The sequence below is a fragment of the Phacochoerus africanus genome, chromosome 5 (assembly GCF_016906955.1).
Source record: "Phacochoerus africanus isolate WHEZ1 chromosome 5, ROS_Pafr_v1, whole genome shotgun sequence".
Classification (NCBI taxonomy): Eukaryota; Metazoa; Chordata; class Mammalia; order Artiodactyla; family Suidae; genus Phacochoerus; species Phacochoerus africanus.
In genome coordinates this window covers 5,735,218-5,747,522 of record NC_062548.1, presented here as the reverse complement: position 1 = coordinate 5,747,522, position 12,305 = coordinate 5,735,218, and the positions used below count along the sequence as shown (strand labels likewise).

Sequence of the window (12,305 nt, the reverse complement as noted above, 5' to 3'; positions counted from 1 at the left end):
GACCTCGAATGGCCCATCTGGAGTTGACTGGGGTGAGGGTTGATGGGTGTGTGCCAGCGGCCATCTCTGCCCAAGCCCTTTGAGATGCATAATAGGAGAAGATGGCATTTAGTTATTGTCTTTCGAGGGCTGCAGCATATGGAGGTTCCCAGGCTAGGGTCGAATCAGAGCTGCAGCTGCCGGCCTACACCACAGCCACAGCAATGCCAGATCCTTAACCCACCGAGCAAGGCCAGGGATCGAACCTGCAGCCTCATGGTTCCTAGTCAGATTCGTTTCCACTGAGACGTGACAGGAACTCCTACATATATATATATTCTTTTTCAGATTTTTTTCCCTTGTGGGTTATCACAAAGTCTCGAGTATAGCTGTGCAGTTCCTGGCAGTGCTGTTTGGTACCCACTGCGTGGGCCTGTGGTCCTGGCCTGGTGGTCGTAGTTTACTCCGTGTATCCTTTTTTTTTTTTCTTTTTGCCATTTCTAGGGCCGCTTCTGCAGCATATGGAGGTTCCCAGGCTAGGGGTCTAATTGGAGCTGCAGCCGCCAGCCTACGCCAGAGCCACAGCAACGCGGGATCCGAGCCGCGTCTGCAACCTTACATCACAGCTCACGCCAATGCCGGATCCTTAACCTGCTGAGCAAGGCCAGGGATTGAACCAGCAACCTCATGGGTTCCTAGTCAGATTTGTTAACCGCTGCGCCACGACGGGAACTCCTACTCCACGTATCCTTGAGTATCCTTCACTTAGGCCTGGATTTTTCTGGCTGTGGAGCCTGGGGAGGCAGGTGCTGGCAGGGGGGCACCCTCACCACTCACCGTCGTGTCCCCACCCTCAGCATCCTTGTTTGGGGACACAGGGCTGATGCTGACTGGGATCCAAGCTGTGTGGTGCCCGGGGCGTGTGGGCTCTGGGAGAGATGGTGCCTGTTTGGGAGCCGGGGTACCGGGCAGGGATTGCGGCCGCTCTGCCCAGCGCGCTCTCCCTCCTGCTCTCTGCCCGCTTTTCTGGGGTGTGGCGATGACAGCGTTGTCACTGTGTCTGGCTCTGCCCTCAAAGCTGCTCTTCGTCACCCTCACGTTTGTTCACTGGGCTGGGCCTGGGGAATGGACCCCTCCCTGGCCCTCCTGTTCTGCGGGAGGGGCTTGGGTGGCCCGTCGGCTCCCTCCTGTGGCCGGGCCTGGGCTCCCAGGCCCGTGTGGATTGTGGCACCCCTCAGCCCTGAGCCCTGACTTCCTGCAGTGGGGCACCAGCTTTGGGCATTGTGTGCACGGGAGCCTTCTCTAGGGTGGAGGCCGTCCCACGTCCCCAGGCCCTTCAGAAGGGCGAGCCCACGCAGGCGGCAGCATTGGCTGATGGGCCACTTTGTCCTTCTGCTCCTCAGACTCCCCTCAACACAGGGGGTTGGTTGGACCTGGCGCCAGGTGCCAGCCCCTGCCCGAGCTCCTCTTTCTCAGTCTCCATTCCGTTCACGAGGCCCCTGTCTGCCACCCTTCGTCCTGCCTGCAGCCTGCTCCTCTCCTTGCGCCCCTGCAGGGGCGGCCCTCCCGCTGGGTGGGGAGCTCCCTCTGGGCTTTCGACTGCACACAGCTGCACTCCCTGGGGAGTGTGGCACTTTCTGCCAGCATCATCACTGTCTCACCTCCCCCGTAGGCAGAGGTTTTCAAGGGCCAGCGTGGGATAGCTCTTCTTATCTTTGGGGGCCACGTTATTCGGGACCAGTCCTGAGGCTGGCTTGGCTGCGTGGACTTCCTGGGCAGAAGCTACACCAGCCCCGCTGTCCCCTGTGTCCCAGCCCCTGGCACAGGCCGGGCCTTTGGCGGGAACCCACTGAGCGCCTGGTCTGGCCGAGGTGCTGAGCGCCCTGTGTGAGCGTGTGTGTGTGTGCGCACGCGCAGCTGGGCCCCCCTTTTTGTGGGTCCCTGCCGCCAGCATCCTTCCAGCCCCTGCTCTGGGCCCCCTTTTCACCAGCACCCCCTTGGTGCCAGGCTGTGTGCAGTCTCTGTTGGTCCCACCTCCCTGAAGCCCTCTAGATTTGTGCCCTAAGCCTCAGTGTGGGGTGGGGAAGCAAGGCATTTGTGTCCCCAGCACAGTGGGGTCCCAGCTGCTTTTCTGCGAGGCGCCCAGCAGATGGTGCTGTGGCGCACAGTACCCAGCCCGCAGCATCTCAGCAAGCCTGCCTCCCACCCCCCAGGTCACAGAAAGAGAAGCTGCAGGTGTCACTTTTTTTGATTCGTTCTTGTTTCTCACCCTTTCCCCCCGCCTCAAGCTCCGAGAATTAAGGAAGCACCTGCCCGCTCACCTTTGTGGCACTGAGGTCTTGTGTGTTCGCTGTGACTTAGCCAGTGAGGCTGGTGTGGCGTCTGCAGTCCTATCCCCAGGAAGGTGTCGCCTCTTCCTGGGGTCACCACCTTCCTGCCAGTTCTCTCGTCTGCCCTGCGTGTGGATCCGTCTCGGTGGGTGGTGCTTGGCAGATCTGCAGCTCTGGCCCCTCTGGGAGCCCCCAGGTGGCACTGGCCCCAGGCGGGCCGCCTCAGTTTCCTTCCTCACAAGACGAGCTGGGACGGCCCCGGAGGTGGCCTTAGCCATGGAGGTGTCGTGTGTACAGAGGCACCTTTTGTATCTTTTTTTTATTTTCCGGATCTTGACTTTGCTCTTTCAAGTTTGAAACATGAGCCTCTATGCCCCGCTCTGACACCCTGTGGCAGTTGGCCCTGCAAGGTTTTGGAGCGGCTCTCGTCTGCCTCTTCCCTCACCTGGGGCTCCTCTGGTGGCCCAGCGCCGCCGGCGAGTCCAAGGTTGGGGACAGCGCCTTGGAGCGCAGCGCCCCCTTGTGGCCGCTCCAGAGTGCAGGTGCAGCTGTCCTGCCTGCCTCCTGCTCTGGGAGGTGTTCCCCCACCCACCTCCTGGCCTCCAGGACTCCCTGCCCAGCGAGCGGAGCCTCGTGTCTCCTCTGGAAACCCTGAGTCACCCTGTCCCGGCCAAGTTATTCCTGCCGACCGGTCGAGGGGCTTCTGGCCTGGTCCAGCTGCCACGTGGGCAGCTTCAGGAGCCGGAGCCAGGCTGTGTGGCCTGTCGTGGGCAGGGGGGTTGGGGCCCTGCCCAGGGGCTTTCAGAGCTGTCCTGGGTTTTTTGACTCTCATTCCTGAAAGTTCCCTGCAAGGCCTCATGAACTCTGGGGTTGGGCGAGGGCAGTGTCCGCATTCGCTCTTCTTGGGGTTTCCTCGGTGGGGTGACACGTGATCCCTGCACCGTCAGATCGCATAACCTGCTCACCTCCACCCCCCCCCACCCCCCCCACCCCGTCTCTCCGCTCACTGGCTCTGCGACTTGAGACTGTCACTTCCCTCTGTGAGCCCGGGTTGCTGTCTGTAGAACAGAATCCCTGCCCCCTGGCGCTCCTGCCCCCTTGCCGTGGCTCGTCACTGGCTCTTGGTGCCTGTCCTGGTGATGGTACAGAGGTCCCCTGACCATTGCCTGGTGGCCATGCCTTCTCCCTACTTGGCAGATGTGGCAGCCCAGCCTTGTAAGGTTGGGCCTGTCCCGCCATCCCTGGGGGAAAAGGCCCAGTAGGGGTGGAGGCTGGTGGCCATGCTGCCACCCTCTGCTGCCTCTGGAAGGAGCCTGTAGCTCCCTGTCCGAGGGCAGAGGCAGCAGGGTGTGGGCAGGAGAGGCGCTTGTCCTGATGCCTCCCTGTGCGAGCCATCTGAGGTGAGGGCACACTGCTTCTGGTGTGGGCGAGCGCTCTCCACAAGGCCGGTGCCCCGGGACCTTGTCTGCTCTGGGCCCCGCGTGTTGACTTGTCACTGATGCGTGGGTCTGTCAGCCTGAGGGCCCCTGGTCAGAGCGGTGCCGTCCCGTCTCTCGGTGCTGGTGCGGGAGCAGGCCTGGTCCTCCATCCCCCGGGCCAGCTTCCACTGGTCGGGGTCTCTTGTCTGCCAGAGGCCTGTGTGGCAGTTCCCTCCCCTGAGCCTTCCTCGACTGTTTCCGGCCTGGCTCATGCTGGCAAGGCGCATGGGCCTGCGGGGCTGGCAGGCGGCGGCAGACCTGGCAGAGCCACGCCGAGCGGGAGGAAGGGCCCACCTGCCCCTGGGCCCCAGGCTTCCAGGTGGAGCCACACTGGTAGCTTCAAAACAGAAAGTGGATTTCATTTTATTTTCTTTTATTGTGCTTTTGTTTTTTGTTTTTGTTTTTTTTAGGGCTGCACCCTTGGCATATGGAGGTTCCCAGGCTAGGGGTCAAATTGGAGCTACACCACAGCCACAGCAATGCAGGATCTGAGCCATGTCTTCGACCTACACCACAGGTTACGGCAATGCTGGATCCTTAACCCCCTGAGCAGGGCCAGGGATCAAACCCGCATCCTCATGGATTCTCTTTGGATTTGTTTCCACTGAGCCAGGATGGGAACCCTGGAAGGTGGATTTTAAAATACAGAGTTAGGGAGTTCTCACTGTGGTGCAATGGGATCGGTGGCGTCTCTGGTGTGCTGGGATGCAGGTTCGATCCCTGGCGTGGCACAACAGATTAGAGATCTGGCATGGTGGCACTTGTAGTGTAGGTTGCGGCTGTGGCTCAGATCTGATCCCTCGTCTGGGAACTCCATATGCCATGGGGTGGCCAAAAAAGGGAAATAAAGTAAAATTCAGAGCAGAGTTAGCAGAGTTCCTTGGTGGCGCAGTGGGTTCAGAATCCAGCATTGTTGCTGCTGTGGCTCAGGTCACATCTGTGGCCCAGGTTCAATCCCTAGCCCTGGAACTTCTGCCAAAAAAAAAAAAAAAAAATTATTTTATTTATTGGTGGGTGCGGCCAAAAACATAAAATACAGCGTTAGTGCTGTTTTGTGGACGTAATTGTGTAAAGGGGCAGTGAAACCCCATCGCCCATACCCAGCTCGCCCCTGCTCATGGCAGATCTCCAGGGTCTGTTTGTTCTTCCGACCTGCACTGGAGATTCGTGAGTCTCTCAGGAAATACCAGGCAAGCAGGGTTTCACTGCGCGGGTTCGGGGTGGGGGGAATCCTTGGCCTTGACTCAGAGCTGGGTGGCCGGTGAGCTCTGGCTCTGTTCCTGGGGGACACTCAAGAGGGCCCGGTCTGGGAGCTGGCAGGCCTCAGGCCGCACGGGGGCCGCACCGCAGCGCCAGCAGGATCGCCAGCAGCCCTGGTGCAGCCTCAGCTGCTGGCCGGCGTGGAAGACTGTCACTGCTCCGAATCTCCTGTGGTCAAGGTTGTCCAGGCCACCGAGGGGAGGCCAAGGGCTGGGACCGCACCCACTGCTGGGCAGGAGGCCTTTTCCCGCACTGGGTGGGGCCTGGGTGTAGAGCAGCAGATGAGTGGCCTGGACATTCTTCTCTTGTCACCGGGGCCCCGGGTTTTCCAGGTAAGGAATCTAGGGCCAGAATCACTGGACTCGGGGAGCTGGGGCTGGGCCCTCGGGCCTCCGTCTGCAGTCAGGCTCCTGTGGGTGTTTGTGCCGCCGCAGCACCAGACGGCCCCGGGGACCTGCTGGGCACCAGGCAAGTGCTTTGCGCCCTGGAGGGTCCCTTCCGCCCGGCCCCGAGGACGACACAGGATGGCTGTCTCTTCTGTGACTGGAGCCCGGCCTGGCCCTGCCGCGGCCCGCACACCTCCCTTCTCCTTAGGGGCCTCGGGGACCGATTCCAGTGATGGTCTGGGCGCAGCGGTGCTCCTGGCTTCAGCCCTGAGGGAGGCGAGGCCGGGAGACGGTTGGGCGGCCCCGGGTTCTGAGCCTTGAGCCCATTTCTGTTTCTCTGCAGGCAGATGCCGCTCTTCCTTTAAACTCTTATTGTGATAAAAGCGTCTGGAACATAAGGTGTGGTTTAAGCATTTAGCATGCTGCTCAGTGACCTTAAGAGCTGTCTGCCCACCAGCGCAGTCTACACCCCAGACTTTCTCATTGCCCCAAACAGAAACTCCACGTGCACTGAGCAGCGCCCCGCCCCGGCTCCCGCTCGCCCCCCGTCCTGCTTGCTGTCTGTGCCCTTGGCTCACGTAAGCAGCATCCTCTGGTGTCTGTCCATTCGCGTCTGGTTTCTGCCACTTAACAGACCGGCCTCAGGGTTCGTCTGTGTGGTAGCAGGTGTCAGAATCCCCTTCCTTTTAGGGCTGAGTGATACTCTGGTGTGGGGGTAGGTCACGTTTGCTCCGTCCTTTCGTCTGTTGACACTGTTTTTAATTTATATTTTTTTGTGAGTGAAATGGAATACCTTTGCATGCTTAAAAAAATCGTTTATAGAAAATGACAGATTCGGGACAGGGACCTGCAGGTGCTCCCACAGGCAGAGGTTTGATTCTTCTGTCCTTGCTGCACAACGGTGAGGACGAGACCAGCCCAGCAGGCAGGGGTCTGAGGGTGCAGGAGGGGGGCTGCGGGTTACTCTCAAGAGAAAACACCCAGTCTCCCCCGTAGGACAAACAGGGACTGAAGTACACCAAGAACAACTCTGTTTCTGGAAAGTTCCAAACCAGGCCGTGGTCCGCTCTGCTGGGGGTCCAGGTGGGGACCGCTTCTGGGCCTGGCCTGTCTGGGGGGTGCTGGGCACACGGGCTGCACTGCCCTTGGCGCACTTTGGCATAAAGGTGGTAGCGGCGGCCCTGCCTTTTCCACCCCTTGTGTTAGTGGGGGGAGGAGCCCGGCCTCTCGCCGGTGCTGAGTGGCCCTGGGTCGGAGGTGGCCCTGGATCAGAAGTCACACCCTTGACCTGCTAAGCTCCACCTCCAGGCTTTGGTCCTGTGTGGTCTGCACAGCGCTGTTCCTTTTAGTGAAAGGTTGTCCGAGTGTCCACCCGGAGGAGACTGGGAAACAAATTATCATGTGCCCGGTCGGTGGCGTGAAAACGCACATCAAAGAGGGAAGCGGCCGATGTCCCCAAAGGGACCGTCTCTCAGGGCAGGTGGCAAACAGACGCAGGCGTCGTCGTGTCTCTGGAAGGAGACCCGGGATCCACGTGGGCGTCCCCGGGGAGGGGCTGGCCTCTCAATTTGCTCAGGCCCTTCTGGGGGCAGCCTCGCACTCGAGTTTCCCACCGCGTGGTCCAGGCCCGGGAACTTCATCCCCTCCCTCCATGTGGGACCTGGGGACGCCGCATCAGATGATGACAGCTGATGCCCGGGGCCTTTCCCGCCCCCTTTTTGCACGAGGACAGGTTCCAGGCAGCTCCAGGGTGCCCTCTGGGCCCCTCCAGGTTTAGTGAGGAGCTCAGCAGGTGCACCCCACACGCCTCCCCAGAGCAGCGTCCGAGTTCAGGAAGGCTTTGCACGCCATCCGCCGCTGTGCTTTTTGAGGGTAACCCTTATAGGGCGAGCAGCTTTTATAAACTCGCTTTTGACTTTGGCTTTTCTGTAAGACTTGATTTGGGGAGGAAGGGGCTGCCGGCCTGCATTTTTTTTCTAGTTTCTCAGGCAGGTGTTTTCCAGATGATTGAGGCAGTGCTGCTTCCTGAGTCAGCCCCTCCCGACCATGCAGCCCAGTGACGGTGCAGGACATACCTTTCCGGGGCCTCCGGGGCCCCCCTGTGCGGTGGCCGGGCCTGAGGTCCTAGGGCTCTGGCTGCTGTGTTGTCTCCTGACCAGCCCAGTTCTTTGGTCCCTATGAGATGCAGAGCAGGGAGGCCCTTCCCACCCCTCTTCTTTCCGAACAGCCAGCGGTCTGTTAGCCCCAGTGGGGTGGGTGGCTCAGCCAGCTGCTGCTGCTGCTGCCTTTTTTTTTTTTTTGCTATTTCTTGGGCCGCTCCCTCGTCATATGAAGGTTCCCAGGCTAGGGGTCTAATCGGAGCTGTAGCCACCGGCCTGCGCCACAGCCACAGCAACACAGGATCCGAGCCGCATCTGCGACCTACACCACAGCTCCCGACAACGCCGGGTCCTTAACCCACTGAGCGAGGCCAGGGATTGAACCCGCAACCTCATGGTTCCTCGTCCGGCTTGTTACCACAGGGGGATCTTCATGTAGACCTATCTTTGAAGTGTAGACATGTTCACAGCTTTTGACCCAGTGGTCCTGTTTCTGGAATTTATTCTGAGGAAACAACTAGAGACACAGATATGATTATGTTGTATTAAATGATGTTTATCGATATTATAGTAAAGGGAGTTCCTAAACTGTTTCCCTAGAAAATGGCCAAGCAGCGGTAGCGCCCCCTGGTGGCCAGGGCAGAGGTCGTCCCAGGCCTGAGCCCGCTGGGCGTTCTGTTGCTTTGGGTCAGAGTAGACACAGGCCTGAGAGCTGGAAAGAAATCCTCCAGACCTGATTCACATTGGTTGCATTTCGAGGTGTCACCCAAGCCAGATCTGGAAGGAATCTGTTCAGCTCAGCAGGAGAGCGAGGGGGAGTGGAGGCCGGTCTCGGGGGCGGGGCTGTTTGAGCCCCTGGGCTTTCTAACCCAAACAAACCAGAGACTTTAAAACAGACAGAAAATTTGCTTCCTGAAACCCTTAGAGAAGGCGTTTGGGTGACTGAGTGTTTCAGATAGCTGAAGGCCCCATTTTAAATCCCTGGGTGTGTTTTTATTTCGTGTTTTTTTACTTTTGTATTTTTCTTTTTTGGCCGCATCTGCAACATATGGAGGCTTGGGGTCCAGTTGGAGTCGTAGCCGTCGGCCTACACCACAGCCACAGCACTGCCAGATCTGAGCCGCATCTGCGACCACAGCTCATGACCACGCCGGATCCTTAACCCACTGAGCGAGGCCAGGGATGGAACCTGCATCCTCATGGATACTAGTCAGGTTCATTACCCCTGAGCCACAATGGGAACTCCCCCCATGGTATGTTTTTAACAGCCTTGGGAGAAAGTTTTCTTCAGTGTGGCACCTCCCTTGCAGCTGTTATAAATGGCAGAGTGAGTCTAGGTTAACTTTTCTGAACCTGCGATTCTGAGACCTCCGGGAGGGCAGCATCCTTGGCGACCCCATGCGATCACTCCCTTGGCGTCTCTTGCTGTGAGACTGTCCGGGGCAGGTGCCGGGTTTCAGAGTGAGTGAGCGGCCCCTCTCACGGGCCTGGCACTTAGCACATTGTGTCTGTAGATCTTGCCTCTTTTGGCCCCAGATGTGAGCCTGGCCTGCACATTGCCAGGGAGGAGGGCTTGGCCTCTTCTCCTGCCGGATGCAGGTTCTGTGCCGGATGCAGGTTCTGTGCCGGTGCTGCTGCCCTGGAGGGCATGGGGGTTGCCAAGGGCAGAGCCAGGCCTGGGGAGTGCGTGGAGGAGAGAGTGAGTGGGGTGGGGGGTGCCCAGGGTGGCGGTGTCACAGGAGTGCACGCACACGCGGGCCTGAAAGTGAACCCGTCGACCTGACCTCACCGGCCTGGCTTTTGTCCTCCTGACGCCAGGCTGGGGGCTGCAGGCTCGGGTCTTGACTTCAGTGATGCGATTAGCCCTGGTCAGGGGAGAGGATGCAGGAGCTGCCCTGTCCTGCGGCCAGTCACCAGCCTAGTTCTGGATGAGGTGGCTGCAGAGAAACTTCATTTCATTGCATCCGTTTACCTAAATCTCAGACTGTACGGGAATCATACAAATGAGCCTTCGAACGCAGACGGGGTGACACTGCAGAGCCCACGGAGTGCGCGAGCCCCACCCCGGGGAGCCCCACCCTGGGGCGCCCCGGCCCTGCCCTTGGAAGCGAGTGAGGTCCTTCTGTGTTTGCCCCTCGTCCACTTTCTTGTCACGAACACCAGGCGTCACTCTGGGTGGGGACAGTGGGGCTCCAGCCGGGATGGCCCGCTGGCTCCTTGGGCAGTGGGGTGCTTTACAGAGAGAGGTGAGTGCGGGTGGGCCCCCCACAGCTCTGCCCAGCATGGAGCTGACCTGGGTGCGAACTGCGGAGAAAGCCTGGAGGAGGAAGTGGGTTTGATTCTGGGGTGGTACCTCCGCCCACACCGCAGACCCACGCGCGTCCCTGTCCCTGGGATGGTAGGGCCGCAGCTGCCCAGAGCTGCGTTCCTGGCGTTGGGTGAGAAACGAACCCCCGTCGGCGCCTCGACAGCAGCTCATGTGTGAGCCTCGGAGGCGGGCCGGCAGAGGCCGGGCCCTCGCTCGCACACCCGAGAATACGTTTCAAGTCGGGTAGATCACACAGCAGGAGTGCAGGCGAGGACTTGCCTCTGAGGTTCACGGCCGCAGACGCCGCTGCCGGGAGCAGCACACAGCTCGCGGAGCCGGGAGGCATTTCCTCAGCACCTCTATCACCAAAAACATCAAATTTTGTGAGTGCCTTTCTGGCATTCGCTTTAGGTATGTCATAAATTCAGCTCAGTGTCGCGACCGGGGTGGGGGGCCGGCTACGAGCACGGCGTCTTTGTTCCTTGGAGCAGGTGCGGGTCCGTGGGAGCCCCTCCTGCCTCTTGCCTCCGAGGCCCACGGGATGGATGTTCCCCTGTGACCAGAGGCGCCCTGGTTCCTGCAACCCCTGTGGGCTCCGGGGGGACCCCTGCGCCCCCTTCGCCTCCAGCTCCCTCCAGGCTGGCACTTGGCTTTTCTCTTGGCTGCTGCCCGGGGTGGGTGGACAAGTGGGGACGGTGCCGTGGCTGAGGGGAGGGGCCCACTCTGCTGCTGACCGGCTGCGGGGGGGGGGGGGCCATGGCCAGGCTGTCACCTCGCTGGCTGGCCACCTGGGCTCAAGGGGAGGGTGACATGAGCTAATGTCTGTGGGTGCCTGGTGTGGTGCCCGGCCCGGCAGCTACTCCATGGAAACTGTCATCCGTTCCACGGGGCGGAGCCTGTTGTCTGCGGCTGCGGGAGGTGGGAGGACAGTCTGACCGCCGCTGGTCACGTTCAGACGAAGGCACGTGGCTGCCCGCGGCCACCTTGGCTTATTCTCCTGGCAGAGGGGCTGCACCACTTGGCGGGAGTGTGTGTCCTCTGAGGGTGGCCTGTGGGCACTTGGGTTTGGCCACCAGTCCCCTCCCTTCACTCCCCTGCGGGTGTTCTGGCTGTGGGGCCTCCGCTGGCTCCAGCCATCAGTTCTGCGGCCAGGGACCCCCCCCCCCCTGCTGCCCAGGCATGTGGGGGGTCTGCCCCGACAGGCTGCTCTCCTGCTGCGGGGAGGCTGGCCTCCCTGGGCCTCGACGCCTCGGCCTGGCGGGGCAAGTGGGACAGGGCACAGCAGCCCCGACCCCCCCCCCCCAGCCCGAGGGGCCCCGGAGGCGCCTGTCTGCGGCCGCCGATGCTCTGGACACGCTGCGCGCGGGCGGCCGCCCCCCGGCCTCGGCCTCCCTCGCGGTCCTGCTAACCCTCGCCTCTGGTTCAGTTTCCAGGCCGAGCGGCCCGCGCTGAACGTCGTCATCTTCCCTCTGCTCCACGAGGGCCTGACGGATGTCATCCGGGACGTCCCCATGGTGCACCTGGACGAGGTCACCCTATTTAAGAGCAGAGTGGCCGAGGAGCCCCCAAATCTGTGGTGGTGACAGGAGTGGGCCCCCCCTGCCCGTCGCCGCCTGTGGCCTCTGAGACTCCGTGGCTGAGGAAGCAGGACTGCTCCGGACAGGCGTGTGGCCTCCGGCCTCTGCCACGGCTGCTGCTCCCCGCGCCCGCAGGCCCCGGGATCCCCTCTGCGCCCCAAGAGGAAGGAAGCCCCCTCCCTGACCGTCCCCCGGGGGCCGCTGGGGACTCCGCTCCGTGATGTCGGGGCCGAGACCCGCGAGGAGGAGGCGGCGGCGCGAGGGCGGCCAGGGCGGCCTTCCAGTGAGGAGCACACCGCCGGGCGCCGACTCCTCGGGGGCCGGGTCCCCCCATGCCCAGCAGTGTCCTTCCCCTTGCTCTCGTGTTCCTGGTCCCCTGCCTCCGGGCTCTGGGCAGCGGGCCCGGTGCGGGCTGGCCATGCTTGTGTGTTGGTGGGCGCTCTCGCCCTGTGCACCGTCCACGCCGGCCTCCTGCACGGCCACCTGGTGACGGCGTGCCTGCAGCTCCCCCTCGGCCACGCGCCTGAGGCGGCGAGGACCTTGCAGGTGGTGCGGCTGGGGCTGCAGGTTCGGGTTCTCGTTCCTTTCAGCCCAGTCGTGTCTCCGGCAGTTTCCAGCCAGATGCTGTTCGGGCAGGTTCAGGACCGGCTGCCGGCCGGGGGCGGGGACCCAGGAGCGCTGGGCAGGGCCTCCAGCTCTGAAGGCCGCAGGCCCCTGTAAAGATCCGTGTTTCCGGGGAAACCGATAGACCTGCTTCACGAGAAAAACTTGAATTATTAGAACAATGCCGAATGGGTGTGTGAGGCCCGGGCAGCGATCACGTTACCCCATTGCAGACAGCTTCATTTAGCACTTTAAAAAAACTCAGCGCAGCTCTTCCAAAAACGA

The 12,305-nt window shown here is 61.3% G+C and overlaps 1 protein-coding gene across 2 annotated transcripts in view; it reads left to right on the top strand.

Moving 5' to 3' along the window:
• The window catches only part of FBXL18 (F-box and leucine rich repeat protein 18), a 30,981-nt gene extending 19,482 nt beyond the window's left edge, over positions 1–11,499 (top strand). For both annotated transcript variants that reach the window (XM_047779466.1, XM_047779465.1), the window contains exon 5: positions 11,267–11,499. In XM_047779466.1, coding sequence (XP_047635422.1) covers positions 11,267–11,423 — 157 coding nt within the window. In that variant the 3' untranslated portion in view covers positions 11,424–11,499. The remainder of the gene's footprint in view (positions 1–11,266) is intronic.
• The last annotated feature ends 806 nt before the right edge of the window (positions 11,500–12,305 follow it).